Source organism: Poecilia reticulata, chromosome 2 (genome assembly GCF_904066995.2).
Source record: "Poecilia reticulata chromosome 2, P_reticulata-male-v2, whole genome shotgun sequence".
In the NCBI taxonomy this organism is placed as follows: domain Eukaryota; kingdom Metazoa; phylum Chordata; class Actinopteri; order Cyprinodontiformes; family Poeciliidae; genus Poecilia; species Poecilia reticulata.
Window position 1 is genome coordinate 38,584,193 of NC_088831.1, and position 23,120 is coordinate 38,607,312.

The 23,120-nt window shown below is 37.6% G+C and overlaps 1 protein-coding gene across 2 annotated transcripts in view; it reads left to right on the forward strand.

The window, feature by feature from the left end:
- wnt10a (wingless-type MMTV integration site family, member 10a) overlaps positions 1-16,226 on the forward strand; it is a 33,165-nt gene extending 16,939 nt beyond the window's left edge. For both annotated transcript variants that reach the window (XM_008402736.3, XM_081604559.1), the window contains exon 4: positions 14,106-16,226. In XM_008402736.3, the coding sequence (XP_008400958.1) occupies positions 14,106-14,633 (528 nt within the window). In that variant the 3' untranslated portion in view covers positions 14,634-16,226. The remainder of the gene's footprint in view (positions 1-14,105) is intronic.
- The last annotated feature ends 6,894 nt before the right edge of the window (positions 16,227-23,120 follow it).

The following is a 23,120-nucleotide window of genomic DNA, read 5'->3' on the forward strand; positions in this document are numbered from 1 at the left end:
GCCTCTTATTTTTTTTAAACAGACTGACTCGGTTTCGGTTACACAATTTCTGTTTTGATTTGAATGAGTGCTTCATCGTAATTCAGGTTTTAAAGGAGGCAAATTGACTCAGGCTGTCTCACGGCACAACATGCATCTTTGTTTTGTTTTGTTTTCTTTGCTTATCTTCATAAAACGACACATCCAGTTGAAATGCTCATTAACAAGACACATTTTGTTAATCTGAGATGTTGTATTGTTAAAATCTTCCATTACCATTCACTGGTGTACAATTTGAAACAACACATCTGCAGAATTCAATATGCTCTTCGTTGCAGCTTTACAATTCAAGTTACAGTGATAAAGATATAATTTGACTAATTAATTTTGATTATTATGTTATCCCCTTGTATTGTGACATGATAGTTAATCAACATGTAGTGTGTTGGCATGTTATTTTCGAGGACTTCTTGCCGACTGATTCAAAATATAATTTTGGTCAACAGTTTTTACATATTTAACTTGTGCTGGACAGTGGCATAGTTAGTAGCAACGTGGCCTTGCAGCTAGAAGATCCTTTGTTCAAATGCATGGAGTTTGCAAGTTCTCTCTGCGAAAACTATAATTTAAGTAACTTTAGCAAAAATATGTTTTCTCCATATTTATTAAAACTGTTACCATGTTGTGACAGGATAATATGAGACAGTCTGTGAAAAGACCAGGCTCCTCCACCTTCTCCCAATGTCACTAGCTGTCTGCAAAATTACCCAGTCAAAAACAACCATTCAGAGTCAGAAGGAGCATCTTAGTGCCGTCAATCAACCTCATGTACATGGCGCTAAATGTACTAATGACAGAGAAACAACGTATAGGAAAACCAATTATCCAGCATCATCAGTAACTAGCATTCATGGCAGGAAATTTTGTGGTGAACCAGTTGGAGCATAGCAGAAAGCAAGGCAGAGGGTTTTAGAACAAGAGTGGCTGACAGCGCTAAAGCCCTCCCCCTGGCTCTAATTATGTCTCACTGGATGGTGTATGTCTATACTGGGAGGACTGGGAGAAGGCAGAGGAGCTTTTTTTTTCATAGATTTTCTGTCTTATGCCATACCACATAATGATAATTTTAACAAATATATTTAAGCTATTTACATGCTGCAACTTTTATGACAGCACTGGGAGAAGTAGTATTCTATCGTAAATGTTTTGGGTTCCAAAACAAATATTTTTCAAATGTGAGGGAGGCGCGTTCCCTTCAGACATAATTACTGTCATAGAAAACCTTATTATAATAAAAATCAATAGACCAGATTAACATTGCAGCAGTGGGGATATTTGTAGCTTATCTATATAAACTATAAAATAAAATAGGGTGTAACGCTGGCTCAGCAGGTAGTTGACCTGTAACCAGTAGGTTGCCAGTTCAAATCCCTCCTCTGTCAGTCTCAGTGGTCATGATGGTTTTAGACTCCAGGCCCCTGCTTACTGACAGGACTGATGGCCTCTGATGACCTTTGTAGAGATAAAGTGTTCTTCAAATGTCACTGTTGTTAGACTCAGATCTCCAACACATTAGTTAGAATGCAGAGCACATAATCTTAATTATCTTTTAAAAAGCACTTCATGGACTCTTCTCTTTGTGTAATGAAGGAAGTTAATTATTAAGTACCACACCAGCTATATATTGAGTCTGCTCTCCAACAGGTTACAGGTGGCCACAGGCTGGAGAGCACTACTTCAGTGAGCACTAACAGTAGACAGAGCCAATTATAGGTGAAGGTAAATAACTTAGGGGAGAAATAAAGCAGTAAAAGAGAAAAAAGCAGAAGGTGGAGGTGAAGATGGAGAAGCAAATGAGTCAGTGAAGAACTGCAACAGCTCACATCTGATCACTTCAGTTGTAAAGTACAATAAAGCCCTATTAAAAACAAGCCACAAACATGTACATGCATACACAAGGTCCCTTGTATAAAACAGAAAACACTGACAGGTGGGGCTGTAAAATAACGCCTACCCATCTCTTGTGTCTTTTCCTTCCAGCAACCTACTGCTATCACCACCTCACCTCCCTCCAGCCCGGTCTTTCCCCTGTCCCACTCCCCCCTTCAGAGGAGTAGTCTTTAAGCAAAGGAATGTCGTGGGTTTTTTTTTTTTTTTCTTTTTTTTTCTCCTTTCACGGAGTGTGCATGTTGCCTCATGCCCACCCGAGGGTTCTCACGACGTCCCGTCTTGTTTTTAGCCCTAATTAGTGACTGCTGGCAGTTTGGAAACAGATGTTTAAAACCCTGCAAAAGATTTTAGACTTCAAACAGCGGGGCGGAAAGTAGAAAGAGATTCGCCCTTCCTTCCCTCATTTCTTTCTCCCCTACTCTACCTCCTCCAACCTCTCTCTGGCAGAAACTAAAAATGACAAAGACAATTTGTGGCATCATATAAATAACTCTATTACGTAAGCTACAAGTTTTGAACAGGTTTTAAAACAATACTTTTTGCTTTTTAGTGCTGAGAAAAAATCCATTCCACATCCATTTTGCTGCAAAAACACACAGTCCAGCCTTCCTCTATTGTTAAGCAGCTGTAAGCTGCACACATGGCTGTTCAGTAGTTCACAGTTTGAAGTCAATAAAACATAAGCAGGCAATAAATGTCTTGGCTAAATAGTTTTTTTTTGTTTTTTTTCCCCCTTGGAGTATCCTTATCATTTAAAGAGCTCACTTCAAAAATGAATGTTTGGCACACTTCTGTGTGTTCATGTTGCAGATTTAAGAGCCATGTCAAGGTTCTGTTGAATCCTGTCTTTTCATTAGGTAGGCAGGTGGTGACAGTGCCGGCTACACAACAGTCTGCTGTGTTACTGGCAAGCGTCTTGGTAATTACGATTTACCATCAGGCCCAGACTGCAGGGGAGCAAAGAGAAAGAAAGGCTGCAGCTTTGCAGGAAGGCAGCTACCTGTCTCTACTCCTTTTTACCACTGTTGCATAAATATCTGTAGCTTGTAGCTCAACATCTGAGTGATAGCTTATATCCATGTTTTTTCTTCTTCTATGTTTTTAAGTCAAATTTGACTTGCCTTTAATGTTGAAATAAGAATATTCAACATTTTCATTTTACTCCACTGTAGGTGGTTGAACAAATGTCAACTGTGATTACAATCTAAGCAAACTACTTACAGTGAAAACGATCAGAAACAGCGCCTTGGAGAAGCGCTCATGCTTATGCTATCTTACTTCACTAACTCCATTGAATTTTAGTGACAGATGAACATGACCTAGAACCTAATTATGGGGTGAAAGAAAAATGATTGATGCTTTGTAATAAATATTTACACAATTTTCATTTACACATACATGAAAATTGTGGTGTGCAGTTGCATTCAGCCTCTGTACTCTGATATACCAAAATAAAATGCAGTGCATCATTAGTGAACAAACCCCATCATGAAGTCTATGACAGGTCAGGAGTAAAGTTTGAAAACACTGCCCCAAGCTCTGGAGATTTCACCGAGTACCATTCCATCCATCATGTGAAAATGGAAAGAGTATGGTGCAATAGAAAACCCAGAGATATGGTCATTCATCTAAAAACAGTCAGGGTGAGGAGACAAGTGCACTAAACAAATATGTATTTTATCAAACAATGGTGGGAAGAAAAAAGATGTTGAAAGACATTTGAAGACCAGTTTCCAATTTACCACACACCATTTGCAGTAAATTGTGAAAGAAGGTGCTCTGGTTAGATGAGATAAATACTGAACTTTCTGGCCTGCAAGCAAGAAGCTATGCATTGCATATTAGTAACACTTAACAACAGAGGTTCCTGGGTGTGATGGATGGGTTGAAGACAGCCAAACAGAATATGGAGCAATAATTCAGCCTTAAATCCAGTTAAGAACCTGTGGACTTAAAATGAACGTTTCTCCATCAAATTTGATGGAGCTTCAGTCAATTTGGAATTGACTATGAAAACTATTAAGCATTGAATACTAATGCATGCTATATTTTGTATTTTTTGGGGAAACAAAACAATAAAAATCCATCTATTACACCTTCATAAACCTCTGTGTTAGTATTTTTGCTTACCATTAGATTGACATAGATTGAAGTCTGTGGTTGTGATGTGAGAAAAATAAAAAAATAAAAACACCCAGGGGATGTGAACACTTTTGCAGGACAAGTCACATTGTGAATGAAAGCATTGCTTTGTACCAAAATGCCAAACTCCTCAATAACGGAAAGAGCTGGTGATTAAAGTTAATCAGCCACTTTAGAGGAGTTTTAATAGAAAAACTTGTTTTTGTAAAGCAGATGTTTTAAAGCAATCGAGGACTAACTTTGTGTATGTGAGGGCTTAACACAGCTTTAACTGGGGCTCTCTAAGATTTATTAGCAAGTCATAATGAATTTGAACGGCACCCCTTTGAGATCTGCCCAAACCAGCAAAACTGGGACGTTTAATGGCTAATTTAACCCATGAGCAATGATAAACTGCTCATAAGAGGCAATTCAGGTTAATTCACTTACTCAGAAACCACACAAAAGGAATCGACTGTTTGATCAAGAAACTTTAGTGCTGCATTATTCCGGCAGTTCTCAAGAGGACATTTTATATCCTCGGTGGCGTGCAGGCCCTTTCTGAAGATACAGAACAAGCAGATCAGTACTCGCACACACTGTGCAGATACTAGTAGAGTACATGTGTCTGCTTTACTCATGCACACACACACACACAAACACACACTCATGAGTATGTGCAGAGGCAAATGATGCACAGTAAAAGCTCAACAGGTGGAAGTGCTTATGTCTGTAATAACATTTTATTAGAGTCTTTAAATGAGAGCTGGGGATACTGTGTGTAATTAACAGTGAGTAAATGCTGCATACATAGACACAACTGCACACACAGTCTAAGATTGCCTGGCTGTATACGTTTGCCCTGTAACTGCATGTCATCGTGTCAGCATGTGTATTCATATGCGCGTGCTTAGCTGCTCTTTTGAAGCAAGGCGTTTGATTTGTTTAAAGTGATGTCTGGGTTTAATGTGTTGCTGTGGGATTTGTTTGTGTGCTTTGATTTTGCCCGGGCTTTCTGTTGGGCTTTAGGGTTCTTTAGCAGATCTCCTTTGAACTGGCAAACACAAGGCTGCGAATGGAGTCTGAGCTGTTTATCTGTCAAGAGGGGTCGAGCATGGGACACGCAGACGTTAGATTTGGATTTTCCCAAAAGAAGTTCTTGTTAATGACACAGGGTTTAGTGCAATGATCAAACTTAAAGCAGCAAGCTAAACTAGGAATAAGAGGTTAATTTTTACTGGCACAGTAGAGCTGGTTGTTATTGGCAAACACATTGCTCAATGTGTGTGATTCCATATGCAGAATACATCATTTACTGCATCCAGCCCGTGTTGCAACTTATAAATGTGTTCCTAATTGTCAATTTGAAACATCACTTAGAAAAACAACCGCATTACCTTGTCGGGTTTTCAGATTAGTCCAAGGTGGGAGGCACAATAATTTACTGCTTAAAGAAATGAGCTGTCAGGAAAGACTAATTATAACCACATTCAATGTTTTTTTTGTTTTTTTGAGGTCTTCGTCATGCTGCTGGAGTTTTCCTCATATTCTCACTACTGGTCATCACCTCCTGATTCATAAATGCAGAGTTGCCCATTGACTCATTCAAACCTTAATTGAAGTGACAGAACTAATAGCGTGTACCAACACTTTTCCTTTGGCATACTGCAGTCCTGAGTCTTAATATCTGTTACGAAATAGCTGCAACAGGCAAGTGCATGCACCGAACTGCCTCATTAAGTTTGTATGTTCTGAAAAATCATCACTGTAATTATTGACTATTGTCAAGAGGCATCCAAAATTTTTCATAGGCAAATAACTGTAGGGCTCTGAAATGCAATTCTTTCTTCAGCTATTCCTTCGTTTTACTCTGTGGCTTGTATGTAGTTTCCTTTGGTCTACTGTGTTATGTCGCCTCCAGTCCTAGTCTGCCACCAATATGTTGTATTTGATCTCTGTCTGGGGTTGTTTTATAGATGCCTCTGTCAACTCTCTTAAGCCCATTAAAAGTTGCCAGATGTCTGTTCTAAATATGGTACACAATTGACTTTCTTTGTAGTGTATAGGTGTTTTTACTTTGCTTATATATGCCTATGATTTTTGTGGATCATATTTTGTACAGATAATTAACCTCTGATATTGAGAGGCCAGATCACGAGAGGTAATTTGAAATAAATTATAGTGCCTTCCGGATTTAATGGCTCCCCATGGCGAATCTTTGGATCTCCCATTGCAGCCATTTGGTGAATTAACGCCTGCTTCTCCAATGCGAGGCTTATTTCCCCAAAGCTCGGACTTGGATCTTCAGTCTTCAGCTGAACTCCGGTCCACAGAGCTCCCAGACACAGCTCCACCATGTTAGCAGCAGGGTAAATGGGGAAATACAAAAAAAAACAAAAGTGCTTGTCTTATGCTAGCTGGAGAAATGGCTCGCTGTTTGATGTGGAGTGAAGAGGAAGCAAAGGCCCTCATACTAGAGAAATCCTACAACTGCAAAAATTTGATGCCACTCCATTTTTGTTTTCATTTCGTGAAGAAGGAATTTGGACTCAATGTCTTGTCCAGAGGTTTTTGTGTCATTTCCTTCAGTGGCCCTTGGTGTCACCACAGGCAAGGGAATAATAAGGTTGTTTGGATTGTTTGACACAGTTCAGTGCGAAAGCGAATCGGACCAGTTGAAAATGTACAAATGTTTCAATTTTGGTCCCCAATCGCACCGACTGTACCAGACTATCAGGTGTGAAAACACCATTAGTAGGGAGTAAGCAGAAAAGCTTTAAATGATCCTACAATTGACGGGAAATCTATTGAAAGGGTGAAGCATCCATCCATCCATTTTCTTGCACCCTTTTTCCCTCAGTGGGGTCGGGAGGGGTGCTGGTGCCCATCTCCAGCCAGGGTGAAGCATAATTCTAACAAAAGATATCAGGTTATTCTTTCTGTTACAGTGATAGAAACAACATCTTAATACGTCAGTACCTCAAAACGTCTTTGACACCAAAGGCCACAGCAGAAAACACATAACTGAAAAACGAGAAAGTTGGGATTCGTTTATGTGACAGGTTGTTTACACTAAATATCAACTGTTTTTCTTTTCTCAACTATCCATTTTTCTCTCTATCCAAGCCTTTGACCTGTATTTGTTAATCCTGTTTCACATGTCTAAGACTCTCAAGCATGGGATGAGATTAGGTGTGATTACGGAAGCAATATAATCTTTATGGCAAGTAACAGTAGGCAATATCTGAGCTCAGAGAGTATCAGGTAGATGTAGAGGTGATTTGCTGATAATACCAACACACACAAATTAACCTGGCCTGTAATCTCATTTTCCATCTGTCCTAAATTTAACATCAATATTTTTAGGGTTAATTTTCGGACTCTCCAACTGATTTTCTGGCTTTGCTCCAAACATACTCATTGGTAAAGATAATGTGAAACAGGACTTTTTCTGTTGTTTCTAAAAATCACAATCTTTCCTGTGATCTTCAATCAACCTCCTCGAGTCTTTGAATGCTCTCTGTCGGAAAATATAAAGCCACAAAGTTTTTAGCTCAGACAGGAAGTGTTTGATCAGTCATCCAATTTTAGCCCATGTCTTTATTTCCTCTTGTACTAGATACTCATAGCTAATGCTCTTTGTTTGATGGATCAAATCACATGTTTTACAGGCAGACCACTTCAATTAGAGCGAGAGCAGACAGCTTCCTTATTTCCTGTCACCTGTTAATGGCCCAAATTTTACCTTTTTTGTCTTTCATCTACATGCCAAAAGAGTGTTTCCTAAACACCTAGAGCACATTTCACTCACAGTTCTTTTCTTTTGTTGAGGTTTATGGGGTTTGCAGACTCTGTTTTAAACTTTGCCCGTTAAGGGCGTAGGGTGTGCATATGTTAACAATGGGTTTAATGAACAAATATATCCCACAAAAGATCTAACAGATGGTATTCCTTTGATGACACATTGACAGAAGTGTAAAAATTGAAATCAGATGCAATTTCTGTTATTTTGAAAGAACTTTTTTTTTGTATTTCTATTCAAGTCCAAACCTCAGCTGTGAAGGAAGAGACTATAAACTTAATTGGCTATGACGTGCAGAGTTTGAAGATATAAAATGCAACATTCCCTTTGCCTGTGGTACATGTTCCACTGAAAGTAATCTGTTCTGCTTAGCTGTTTGGCAGAAATAATCTCTGAGTCTGATTCTTCCACCAGTCCATCTTGATTAAAATTTATTTTTCCTTCTTTCTGTTGTTTTGGAAAACTAGATTAAAGATCAAGTCTTGATCGACCATGAAAGGAATTCCTGGATTGTTCATTTCATAATTTGATGTTTCGGAACTAAAACCGAATTAATGTATCAAGATGATTGTGAAACTGTTGGTAATGGGCTTAGACAGTCGATTGAAGGGTCAGCTAATCACTTCCTACTGTCTCATGCATGGTTGTGGTAACCAGTAGTCACACATAAGCATATGGAAGTAAGTAACATTGATCTAACTTGCAAACTATTTTCTTACAGAAGTGGTTTTTTGCTGCTTAAAGAATTGTACTGATCCAGTTTATCTTTGGCATTAGCTGCAGCCACACTATTTCTTATTGTTCCACACATGCTGACTAAGTGCAATAATGTTTTATGACATATGATTATTTACTGATACACCAGAAAAAATTTTAAATTTTTTGGCAATGCCAACAAGACAAAGTATTTGGCATGCTGAGATTAGGGATTCTTCATCAATGCATACAGAGTTTGTATTGCATGGTTTCAGATCGGGTAACATTATTATCAAGTCATTGCTTTGCTATTCATTGTGAAATTTGTTGCTGTGGTGCTTCTGTCTAATATATAATGTCTCAGTTTTTTGGCAGGCCCAAAAACTCTGTGGCAGCCTGGAGACCAGATTCTGTATAGTGAAGAATGAGATGCTTGAGACCCCCATCTGAAAATGCTTATACCTATCAATCTTTGTAGTTCACGCACCAAAAATGTCCATCATAAAGCAGTTTCCCATCATTTTCTTGGAACATATATTTCTGAAAATATGATTTGGAGATCATAAAGCTTTAAATCTGTTGATTATTCAGAATACATAACAAAAAAACACTTCCTCAATCTTGTTTAAAAAAAAGAAATACAATTTTTGTATTGTATATGAAAGATTTTATGCATCCAAATACCATTAGAATAACACTGCACAGAAGCTCTTTTTTCTAGTTCTACTCGTCTTTGAACCCCCTATCCCGCTGTGAATGACCCGTCATCAAACAGTAGCAATGTGGATGCAATTATGACTCCTAGGTCAGTTTGTCTCTTTAAGGTTTAAGTGGGCTGGAGCGTTTCATGATTACAGACTTTGCTGTGTGTTTAAGGCCCGGACGTTTGTGATTCTGGGGTTGCCTCTGACTCTTTCTAAAAACTTGCAAAGCTGCTCTCTAAACTCAGTGCAAGTGCTGTTTGAACTGTTTTACTGTTGTTTATCCTAAAATCTTACAGCCTTTATTATCCACTCTCCACTGATCACAGCTCCTTTAAACTTTCCTTTCAAACCTCTAAATCAGTACAACATTGTTTAAACAAAAAGTGCAATTGTGTGTTATTTTTTTTTATCTCAACAAACTGTAACCAAATCATGCAATGATACAAAAATATTTTGCCATCTTTTAAATGATCATTACAGCATTCACTCTACAAGATAATGCCAGCACTTTTAAAATCTATTCATTTGCATGACTTGTACATGGATGATATGACAATAATTAATTTCCCATTGGAATAATGAAGTATTGTTGACTTAAACCGAATTGATCAACTGGATCTTGAAAGTGTAAAAACAATCTTAGCATGTCAGATTGTTGGGTCTTAAGAATACAACATGATTGAACTTTTTTTCCTATCTTTAATGCAATATGTATTTTGTACAATCAAAATAAACATATTAGCTAAACCGGGTGCAGATCTTAGGATTATTTGCCTGCTTAGACAAAATCTTCTGCAAAAGAAAATCCCTCCTCATGAGCATGAATCAGTGGTTTTTGGTTGCTAGTGCACGTAATGCACCAACTAGTGATTTAACTCTCTCCTGAACAAAGATGACAACAATGATCAAACAGTGTTCAACATCTTGGGGAAGAAAAATCATTCTCTGTGATGGCTGCTGTGATCATCGTCTGATTCTTGTCCTCATTTGCCCAGCTAAGAGAGCTTCTCCTTTCCTCCATCCACCTCTTAAACTTTTTGAAGTATGAGGTTTATATTTAGCTACCGTATTTTCCGCACTATAAGGCGCACCTAAAAACCTTCAATTTCCTCTAAAGCCGACAGTGCGCCTTATACATGGACTAATATTGAGCCACAACAGGTCTAGCAACTACAGTAAGCAGCCGCCGACTTCATTTTCCCAGTAGAAGAAGAAGTGCGCGGTGCATGCTGGGATAGTTGTCAGAACGCTGGTTTGTTAATAAAGTTTGATAATACATTTAAAGCCATGGGGGGCAGAGGGGCGGGGGAAGAGAGACATAGACTGCGGCGGCAGCGTGTCGGTTGGTCTGTGTTACCCAGAAAGCAATTGGACACAATATCGCAACACCAACACCGTGAGTGAAACAATGACTGGGGCAGCTACTATATAAAGTATTCGGGGACCACTTCTTTACAAATGTGGATGTGTAATAATAGAGTACGGAACAAATTGGCAACCCAAACTGTAGCGTCTATTCTATGCGCCTTATAATGCGGTGCGCCTTATATATGAAAAAAGTTTTAAAATAGGCCATTCATTGAAGGTGAGCCTTATAGTGCGGAAAATACGGTAATTCACACGAGAAATGTGACGTCCACTCATTGTTGAATCTCTGATGTAAATCCACCAAAGCAGCAAATCATTATGTCTGACATCTTCTACTATAGTGGAAGAGGAGCTATCGAGACTTTTATCTACAACTTCATAACACAGACCTGAAGGTTTTGGGTCAAAACTGGTAGTCTGGTATTTATAGTTGTTTGGTATATCATCCTGCTCTACAAAATATCTGATTTCATTGGAAGAAAATTTATCCCACAGCATGATGGTGCTACTGCCATGCTTCACTGTCATGAAGTGATGTTCTTTTGGTGATGTGCTACATCATTGTCAACAAAGTTCTTGGAGATTTTAACCAGGACTGGATTCTTTCTTTAAAACTTTAGAATTTCTTAGTAAATCCCATCTCTATATTGAGAGATTGTTACATGTAGAACCCATCCAGTACAATGAGATACATGAATAAGTTCAGGTAAATCCAGTCACTCCAGTACGACTAAAGACAAGAATGCCATCAAGAGAAGAAAAACAACCTAGCGTGAATCAAACCATGCTTCAACAACGCATCACTTTAAGGATGTGGACATATATGCAAGCAGATTATTGAAGCTTTTAGTATTAATTTTCTATTTCTTTTCTAAAAATTATTTTTATTTTTCAGTTTAATTATATATTAACAAAACAAATATATAAACAAAACAATTAGATACAGTTTTTACTTGCCAAAATTTGCCATCGTAATAGTATGTTACACTTCTGAGCGCCACTCTAAATAATTCAACTGATGGTGAAATAAATATATCCAAACAGGAGCTACAATGTACCTATAAATGTCATTTAAGTAACAAATATATCTTTTGACTGACACTTTGTGAAGATCTGCTAGTGTGCCCCGACCCAGAAACCTTAGCAGGAGATTTTAAGGGTTTTGTTCTAACAGTGAGTAAAACAGATAGAACCAAAGAAACCAGTGGCGTAATTACACCAAGAATGTTAAAAAAAACACACAAAAAAAACAATTGCCATAGTAAGATTTTAAGTAGGTCAGGTATTAAACATGTGACCTTCTCCCACTTTCTCTGAAGTCACTTCATGAGGAACTGCATGGTTATTCATAAATTATCATTGTGAAAGGGTATATTTTGTACTTCATGGCTATGCCTGCTTGTGATATTGCTGCAAGCCATTTGTTATCAAGAAGAACATCTAGCACATTTGTTGGGAACATGCAGAACTTTGCAAAATTTTGTTTTTGGCACAGTGAGAAGGAAAATGAAAATGCATCAGTACATTTCATTTCATTCAGGCAAGGGCAGTACTTCTCTACATGCCTCTGAGCTTTGTTGCTTAGAATATCTTTAGTGCCCGACATGTGTGTGTTTGTGTGTAGGGGTGTGTGCGTGTGCGTGCGTGTGTGTGTGTGTGTATGTGTGTGTCTGTTGATAGGGGCGGCAGCAGTAGCATCTGTCAGTACTCTGGGTGGCCTGGTGTTCCTGTTGGTAATTGGATCTTAAAGTTTTGGACTGGTGCTGACTGATAAACACCCACCAACACACATATGTGCACACATTACAAAAATGGACATGGCTCTTGTAGGACTTGTTTCTGTTTGTTTACGTCTGCACCAAATGAAATGAATGAGGTTATATTTATGCATCAAGATCCTGAGTCGAGTTACCTACAATTATTTTCAAGCATTGTGATAGTTTGTTTGTGTGTCAAAGAGTAGTTTAACCAGCTTTATCAGAGCCTTCTGCACACTTAAAATGAACATCGACTGTGTCTGGCATCCTCTTAAACCGTTAAAGTGAAAATATGTAAATACCACAAAGCCCTTATGTGTGTAATGCTGTTACATGAGGGTCATCCCTGGAGTCATTACTTCATGCCAAACCATGAATAATGACAGTGCTGTCTGTTTGGGTAACACCTGCATCCACTGTGTTATTTGATATCAGTAGGTTTAACCACATACTCAGAGTCAGACCACCTGGATTTCCTACTGGGGAGCTGTCTATTTCTGTAATGGTTTCTATGGCATGCATACATAGGACCTTGGAGAAAAAAGAAAAAAAACACACACAATTCATACAGTGCATGCACTGCCTTGTGAAAGTACAGTACCTGCTGAACTTTTTCACATTTTCTGATTTTACTATTATAACCTTCAATTTATTTATTTATGTAGTTGCATTTTATGTGCTAGATAACTATAAGGAAGTAAAGTGAAAAATATATGCATGTTTTTTTTCATGTTTTGAATTAAAATCAAACACTTAAGTGTAAGCATTTTCCATGAGGATGTCCATTCATGATGATATTCACAGTCCAATAATGACGATGTTCAGCTATGATTCATCTGCCAATTGCACATTCTTTACTGCATCTTGTTGCCCCTTACATGGGTTGTGGAAACATTATTCTTTTCAGGATTTATTTATCTCCATTTAGTTTCCTTCGATGTGAAGTGTTTTGTATGTTCTCCAGAAAGTTAAATATTGGTCATATCTGACCAGAACACCTGCTTCCACATATTTGCTTTGTGACCTGCATGGCTTGTGGCAATCTGAACGTCTTGTGGCTTATTTTTTATCAAGTCATCTTCATAAAACCAGATTTGTGGAGTGCATGAGTAATCGTCAACAGATTATTCCAGCTGACCTATAAATCTCTGCAGCTTCTCCAGAGTTACCAAGGTCAGCTGGAACACTTCTCCGATTCATGCTTTCCTAACTTAACTAGTAAGTCTGGGTGGGCAATCATGCCCTGGTAGATTTACAGTTGTGCCATATTGGTTTCTGACCTAACAGCTTTAATCTTCTCCTAAACTTCATCCCAAGATATATTATTTGCTATGTGTGAGGTATTCAAATATCACGTACAGTCTGTTTATACGGAAAATTAGTTGCACACGTTTGGACTTATTTACTAAGTAGGTGACAATTTAGCCAACATGAATTTTATTTAGGAGTATAAGGATGAAAATAATTGCTACATGTCTCAAATTTGTATTTGCAAAGTGAACATTCTGTATAATTGTTCTATCACCTGATAATCATGCGCAGCTTTGCGTTGCTCTGTCACATAAACCTCCAATAAAAAGCATTTGCATTTATTTACTAGTGCCTAAAACTTTAAAAGCCAAAATCATTGAACAAAATCATTAATCAACCTTATTCTTGTTCTTCCTATCTCATCTTCTTCTCCCTCCTCCCCATTTTCTCGTCCTGTCGTCCTCTGTTGTCTTCCAGGTGGTGCTCGACAACATGCGAAGGAAATGCAAGTGCCACGGGACGTCAGGGAGCTGCCAGCTCAAGACTTGCTGGCAGGTCACTCCAGAGTTTCGGCTGGTGGGTTCAATCCTAAAAGAACGTTTCCACATTGCCACCCTTATCAAGGCTCAAAACAGGAATAACGGCCAGCTGGACCATTCGAACCATAACAACCACAACAACCACAACAACCACAACCACCATCACAGTCATCGAGAGAACCACCACTCACATCGCCGGCGGCTTAACATCAGGGAGCTAGTGTATTTTGAGAAGTCGCCTGATTTCTGTGACCGGGACCTTAGCTCAGACTCGGCGGGCACACAGGGACGAATCTGCAACAAGACCAGCCCGGGGATGGACAACTGTGAGAGCCTGTGCTGCGGGAGGGGGCACAACATTCTGCAGCAGACGCGTAGCGAACGCTGCAACTGCAAGTTCCATTGGTGCTGCTACGTGGTCTGTGAAGAGTGCAGGATAACAGAGTGGGTCAGCGTTTGCAAATGAAGAAAAACACACTAAAAGTCACCAGACATAAGAATTAAAAGACAGACAAATGCCCCAATGTTTTTTGTCATGGACTGCAGTTTTTTTGTTGCAGAGAAGTCATGGAAGGACAGTGTGACGCATTTGATGCGGCAAACAGAAACCTGTGTTGGTCGGTGTAAAGCGTGCACATGCAGGAGGTGCCTGAAGCTGCCACACACCACCCTTCTTTGGAGACTATGGAACATAGTTGTAATCTCAACCTTACTAAGCAAAGAGGATTGCTTCAGAAAGAAAGTAAAATTTCTTCTTAGCTTTATTGGTTTAAGATCTATTTGAAATTCTGATTTGCTTTGTATATTTTAAACAATTCATACACTAAGCAGCGCAATCAGCAACTGATGACAGTGCTTGAATCCAGCCATTTTCATGTCGCTTGACCACTATCTAAACACACAAGTGTAGAAAATTAACAGAATTATTTCAAAACAACAAATAATATTTCAGCACTTGCAGATTTTGTGCCTTCTTAAAGGGCAGTTGAGGAGTTTCAATATTTATTTATAGCAGCTGTCATGTTGCACATAAGACAGAGCAGGTTTAACTGATACTTTGTAAATCCTCCCATCAATGTTGTTATGTTGTGTGTAATAAAGTATAGCCCTGAAAACAACTATGACATCCCTCAAAGAACACGTGACAACTGACAGGCGGAAGGTAAAGTCAACCAAAAGACAGCATGTTGTTGCTGTTGCTTTATGGGATTCCTCATGGCACACCTTCACCTTCTTCAAAGGGAAGAAATACAATTAGCTTCCAAGTACCACTTCTAAACACTAAGTGTGTGGACCCACTTAAACAATAACCACAGACACAAATTTGTGCCACTGTTTTCAGACCACCAAATAACACAGCACAGATATGCAGTTCTCCAGTGTGTCATGTGTGGTCTGTATGATGTGATACGTGATGTACGAAGATGGTCAGAATGCACATTAAACCCAGCAAGTCCACATTTTATCTTTGACGTGATCTAAACAGCACTGTAAATAAAAAAAAAAAAAGAGTGATGCTGCACAAATGCCATCAATGATGTTCGAGTGTGTCAAGAAATTGAGCGCACATGAGCGAGCTCCAGTTGCACACACACTATGAACATCCTTAAGTGAGATCAGGCAAAGTCTTTCCTGTCTTGTGACGCAGTGTCTTGTGTGCAACACTGTAAGCTTCTTGTTGTATGTACACTCACTCGCTTCACAAATTATCAGTGTGTACTATAAAGATATTCTGATGTCAGCTGCAAAGTATATATAAGGAACAGTTTAAGTAAGCTACTTATCAGATGGTGTAATTTATTTAAAGCAATTTATTTTCTGTGTTTAAAACAGAAAAACCGAAATCTGGGATTGTGGAACCAGTATAACTGATAAGTAGTTTGCACATACTAAACAGTGTCCAGCAGAACTTTGAAAGATGTCAGCATTATGTATTCTAAGTGTTAAATGTAATGTATGTTTGTATTTTTTCTGTTTTAATATGGTTATTATCTAAGTTATTTTATTTTTGTGGATAACTTAATATTTGTAAGACAATAAAAACAGACTGTTCATGAAAGAGGCTTCATTGTGATCAGTGACGACATGAATTTGTCATACTATATTACAAAAGGTGCAGCTATTTACAGCACGTAATGATTTATGTTTTTTACTAATATTTTCAGTTTTTCAAGACAACTAAACTCAAGCATTTTTTATTTCCTAATTTAGGCTTAAAATATGTTTGATATATGCAACATTTTAATAAAACTCACGGTAACAGTAACTTGGTTGTGATTTAAGATATCTGAGTTTGGAAATACATATCATCCTTTAAAATGTATACATTTGTATTTATTTTATGTCATTATTTTGAAGAAAACTGTTTTTACTTTGACATTAAATTTTGTAAAGGTTATGAAAGGGTAAAACATCCGAGGGGGTCAATGCTTTTCATAGGCACTGCATGTCACTGAATTAAGACCACTCTTAAAGAAACACCGTTGTCTGAACAATTGGGTGGCAAAAACTTAAAGATGACACAGGTATTCAAAGGCAGCCCTAATTTGAATCTACTTAATCTGAACATTAGACATAAAAATGCTGAAAAATGTTCCCACTTTATATAATTTAGAACCGCTATTAGAAATTCTTGTCACAAATGATTCATGCATTTAGCTGTGAGTTTTGGATATTTCTAGGTGTCACATGGCTCACCTTAGCATTTCTTATTAATCATCAATGTTTTTCTTCTACCTGGTCAGAAACCTAGAAAATCCATCAAGTGTTATTTTTGCTGCTGACTGACACTATAAATTTGGTAGAGAAAGGTTAAGCTTTAACTTCAAAATAAGGGTCTTTATTTACAGGGTTCATATATTTAATTTTTAACTTTACGGTGGCCCAGAAGAGTCAACCAAATGCAAATGTCACAACACAACAGCAAAAGCCACAAAGTATATTTAAACCGAATAATAAACTTGCTATGATAAGTCTCCATTTTAGCATAACTTTTTGTTGTGTTGTGACTTTTGCATTTTGTTTATCATTCAGTGGCAACATACTAAAAAGTTCTATCACGTACTGAGCTCTAAATGCAAGACTTTATTCATGTTTTTCTTACTATTGCTGCAAGAGTTATTGACAAAATACCCTAACCTTCTGGATGAATGCAGTGTGTATTTTATGGAAATATTCCACAGTACATTGTGGCTAAGGGTAAGCTCCGCCAAGTTATGTTACTCTCACTGAGAAACCAAAATGACAACAAAAAAGACAATATTTCATTCTGTTTGCCTTTCTGTTGTAATTATAGTTATTGCAGCAATTACTCCTGACTTTGCTTGACCTGAATGTTTTGTTAGGAGTCTTCGGATATACCCAGACCAGATAAGACCACAGGTTTGTGGTCAAGTGCAGACCCTCCCTTACCAGTTGCTACTTGCGTGCAGAGAGAAATCCTGTTGAGTGTTCTGACTTACTTGTGTATTCTGTGCCTCAAGGGATGTGATGAAGTCACCAAGTGATGTGTAAAAATGCAAGAGATACACTTTTAAAGTAAACAGATGTGAAGTAAAAATGTGCTATTCTGGACTCATGCGAATCTATTCTTATCCAAATATTCAGCTGCTCTCTGATGCACCATATGGACACTGGATTCAACATGCACACTTCATCCTTAAGTGCGCTGATCCAAGTGAAAATGCTCTTAACAGCCCTCTCTTTGCGTATAAATAGTTTATGTGTGAATGTGTGCTCGGAGTTATGCTGTGTGTGTGAATTGCACGTGCGTGTTTGTTTATGCAGCCATGTCTGTTTCTTTTGGCGGACACATGCGTTTAAGTGACAGAGTGGGCGTATGCACGGTAGTATTATGTTTTCACAATGGCCTGAAACCAAGGTTGGGCAACCTGCTGAGATTGCTGTATGTGTTATTTAACCAGTAGGCTTCACTGGCTGCCAAGTGCAAGTTCAAATGGTGCTGGACAAAACCTGGAGCTCTTCACCTCATGCTTTCTGCCCTGATGTTTTGATTTTAAATAGAAAAAAGACAAAGAGAAAACCCTCATATGTCTTAAAGACTTGCTAAATTTCTAATCCCTAAAAATAATTATCACATATTAAATTACTTGAAAGAAAAAAAAAAAAGAAACATTAATCTTCATGAGAATGGTTCTTGCCTGTGAATGTGAGCAACACCAGGTCTGAACTTGTGTGCTAAGTTTATTTGAACAGTGACTGTTATTTTGATAGAAAACAGGTCACGAGTGACAGAAGATTTGGGCTGAAACAACATCATGCTGGTAAGTTTGGTTTATTTTGTTGTGACATGAACAAGCACGTCTGAATCACTTGTTAAATATGCTTTAATGTTTTCAATGTAAAGGTCAGAGCGTGGCTCAATGACGCCCAAGTGGACTTACATATAATCACAGATGATACTTATTGTTAATCACACTGTTTCATAAGCCTTTGATTTAAAAGAGAGAAAGAAAAGAAGTAAGGAAGGTAGAACACAGATGTGCACACTATTTCTATAATTTAACATGCAGGTTGTGTGAGCTGACCAAGACACTACTTTAGCAGAATGCATTACTGTGATCTGGATCCTCTTGACACCTTTCATTGAATTAGACCTGGGATTCCCACATCCATCTTCCAGTTTTGCTGACAAAGAGAATCTTAGAACAAAAGCTGTTCAAACTGATCTGTGACAGGGATGGAACAGCTGGTTTGTCTGGCCTAAGTTGTCAGCTGTTTTACACTTTGAATGACTAGAAATGCAATCGAAACAAATAAAAAAAATGCTTCTAAATAAAGTTGCCAAAATACTCTGAGCAGAAAACTGTATGGGGAAATAAAATTAGCTGGAAATTCATACAAAATTAAGACAGCAAAGTCATAATTTTGGGTGTAAACAGTCTGTTATAGATGTAAAAACGGGGGTGCAGGACACTGAGCCATTTTCAGAAACCCACATTATCAAAATGTTCTCAAATGTGCAACATTTTGGTCACAGTCCCTTTTTAAGCATTATTATTATTTTTTACATGTTAAAAATAATAAGAAAATAGTGACAGATGAGAGATGTAAAGGTGCATGATTATAGAAAACAATTTTCAAGCTAAGAAAAATCCAAGTTTAAGGTTTGTCACATATCATTAATGTGCTTAAAATCCAACCTCACTTCAAAGTTCAGCACATCAATTTCTTTTTGTTTATCAAATTAATCAGCATTCAAATTTTTCCCTGTCGATTTATTATGTCGTCAATTATAATTGGATGTTTGTGATGACATCATCATATTTGTAGCACCATTAGCAGGAGCCCAATGGGCTCTTAATTTTGCAATTTTGTTAGAAAAAAGAAAAAATATATATGTTTAAGTGCTAGTTGATCTCTTCTAAAATATTTCAATTATTTTTTTCATTAAAACTTGAGCTTTCGTTTCCATTCATAAGTAGACAAGCCCAGTTAGAGCAAATTCTGCAGGAGGACTGGTACACTTCAACAGAAGGCATCACAAGGTAAGAATGCTATGTAGAAATATTAAAGGAACATTTCAAAACATCAGGCAGGAAATTAAAGCTTGGGTACATATTGGTCTTCCAAATGGACAATGGCTCAAAGCATGCAGCCAAAGCTGCTACAAAGTGGCATTACCATCTTACCCTGATCTCAATCCAAAGGAGAAGTTGTGATTAGTTCTAAAAAGGTGTGTGTGGCAATCCAAACCTGACTGACTTATACTAGTTCTGTCAGGAGGAATGGACCAGAACTCAAAGTCATACACTTTAAAAGATGATTATCCCTGTTAGGGACCAAATGTATGTAAACTACTGAATTCAAATAAAGTTACAAAAGTTCTCTAAAAAAATGTCAAAGTTTTCTGGCATTTAGCAAAGAAATTTAATTTGGATAATTGACTAACTTAAAACAAAAAAGTTTCGTCTGATTCAACTTCAGTCAGTGAGAAAAAAAAACAGTTCGTCTTTTTATTTGGTGTATATAAATATCTGGTTTCAACCATATATAGACCAACAAAACCAGAACTACACTTCACAATGGAGTGTGAACAATAACAATCTACCACAAAGTGTGAATCATCTCTCCATTGCCTTGGTGCATTCATATGGAGTGCCACTACATCTAATTGCCTTACGCCTTACCAGAGAGCACCCCTGAAAAGTTGAGCATGCACAAAACTTTCAGGGTGTGATTACAGGGGTTTTCGAACAGCTGCTTGAGTATTTCTTGTTATACATCTGAATTTAGGTCAGGGTCAATCACCTACTTGCTGCTTAAATGCATCTTTTGGTAAAGTTTAGCGCATGCCAGTCCCTGATCGTCAATAGGCCACATCAGATCATGGCTGACCAAGCTATGGTTGGATTAGAGAAGAACAAATACAACTTCAGTACCAACCTTTTAAAGTTAAGTTAAGTTAAGTTAAGTTAAGTTAAGTTAAGTTAAGTTAAGTTAAGTTAAGTTAAGTTAAGTTTAAAGTTAAGACTTTTAAAGTCTTCAGAGTTATCTACTATTAAGTGAGCTCAGTTGACTAATGACGGCTAAGTATGTTTTCTGGATGATCGATCTCTATACTATGCTGCATTATTTTCTGAAAAATAAAAGGTAAGCTCTGTCTCCAATAGTTTCTTTATATTGTTTTAAAAAATTTGGTCTCAAGACGGGCTTGGTTTAAAATAACTAATTCATCGGGGTTTTTTGGGTTGTTTTTTTTTACCTTGTGGGATTTTGCTGTGATCTAAATGTGATGTGACAGGAACAGAGAACATGCAAGGTACATCTACATGATCTCATAGGGCCCCTCTTGTATACCGTCCTTTCAGGTTCTTTACAAATACTTGATCTGCGCTAACACTGCAGTTTGATCTGTGTTATTTATTCATGATCTTTTCCACCAGGGAGGGATCGAAGAGGAAACATGGATCATTTTTAGTGAGCTTTTTCCTCCATCAATTTTTGACGAGGGTAGCCATGGAGTACATGCTTTTAACACCATTTGCAACATATTCCGCTCGACCTAAACTGACTCTTGCTCCGCTGGATTTGAGTTCCACTTTCTCGAAGCCTGACAGGGAGCGAGATGGTGTTGAGAAATGTTATGGTCCCGCTGACGAATTCACTTTAACTCAAGCCTCACACACATACACACTCTACATGCTTGTCATTGTCAGCTTTGAAGATAGGGAGTGACACGAGGAGGAATTATTGTAAAATATTGATCAGCAGGGGTCAACCATTTCCTCACAAGAGGTGCTATTTGAGGAAAAAAGACAAACCTCTATGGTCCAACGGTTTTCCCTAGAAAGAACCTCGAGATGCTCTAAAACCAGCTGAAATGTAACACTTTTCGAATGAGAAAATTTGAAGATATCACTTTGCTTGGTTGATTCCAAATCAGAAACTAAATACTAACTGACGATGTTGTAGACATTTCAATAAACAAACAAGGTGACATTAAGACAACTTTGAGAAGTGACTTTCCAAAAATTCACTTTCAAGTGAGATCTTCTAAATACAAAGTTTTCTTTTTTAAATTTTTGTCATCTAAAAACTTTCTGATCTTTATTTGCCCAGTTCTTTTTTCTTGTCCTAAAAAAACATCACAATATTGAACAGTGAAGTGCAGGCAGGTTACCTGAGTTAACTACCCTGGTAATGTCAGCTAGTATTACTCACTGAGTTTATTCATAAGGAGCATAACTGCATTCAGTTTAAAATACAGCTGACTACAGTAAATAAAATAAAATAGAGAAACTAAGATAAAGTCTGTAGTTCCTAAAATGGTGTCAGTCTGTCCACTGCAGAAACAGTTAACTGATAACATTCTCTTTTCACTCAGACAACAAATACCTCACTTTCTAAAACTATTCCAATAACCTGAGAGATTGAGCACCAAAGTCAAAAAACATCTGAGAATGTTTGATATCTTGATTGTTGCTCTCTGACAAAGGACTCGACTTAATGTGCCATTGGTTAGTCTTTTATCGCCACATTCTTTCCTACTCTGTTATACATTCTCCAATTTTCCTAAAAATGCTTCTAAACCCACCATTTTGACCTCAACACAAAGAGTTCACCCTTTCTGAAGAACATTAAAAAACAGATCATTCATATATTCAGTCAATAGAGTTCCACTTTTTTGAAGGGTTCTCCATTGTTTTTTTTATTTGTTTTTTTTGCACAAATAACTTCAAGAATAAGTCAAAGCATTACTTTGGGTTAAAGGGTACCTGCAAAAAACAAAAAAAACAAAACAAAAAAAAACATATTTAAGAGGAAATATGAAGTAATTTTGAATTACATGGTTTGGCTCTGTTTTAGGGCATGTTGAGCCTATTCTACTGTACAAAAACACTCTAATAAAAATGTATATAGGAAACAAGGGAGGACGTAACAAACCACTGTGAAGACATAGTCCTTTAACACCTAATATTTGAGCAAGGAGCATTTTAGTGATCTCGTTTTAAACTTCACTATAGTCATTTATTTTTTGTAATCTCAGAGCAAATATATATAATATACTTTATGTATAATTGCAGAGTAGGCAAAAAATATCCTCCACATTTCAGATTTATGAGTAGGTCTTCTACGAGCTCAACCAAAATGTCTACCATCTTAAATATATCTTAACTCTTTACTCTCAGCATGTTGTATCAGCCCTCTCCTTTATAAGCTTGTTGGCTTTTGGGTTTTAATCAGTTATCTGCCTTAAACAAGTAAAAACTGCTGCCTCGTCCGCCAAACTGTCAAACTTCTAAGACAGTGAAATTAGTAATTCCAGCATTAATAACATATTGTGGGACAAGCTACGGTACCCTTTAATCTTAAACTGTTCAGCGGGCTGATTTATGTCCTCTCCACTTCCTACCTTCTTTTTTTATCTAACTGACCCATGACAGACTGCAACCCACAGTCTTCTTCAACCAGACCAGGCTTTAATCATCAA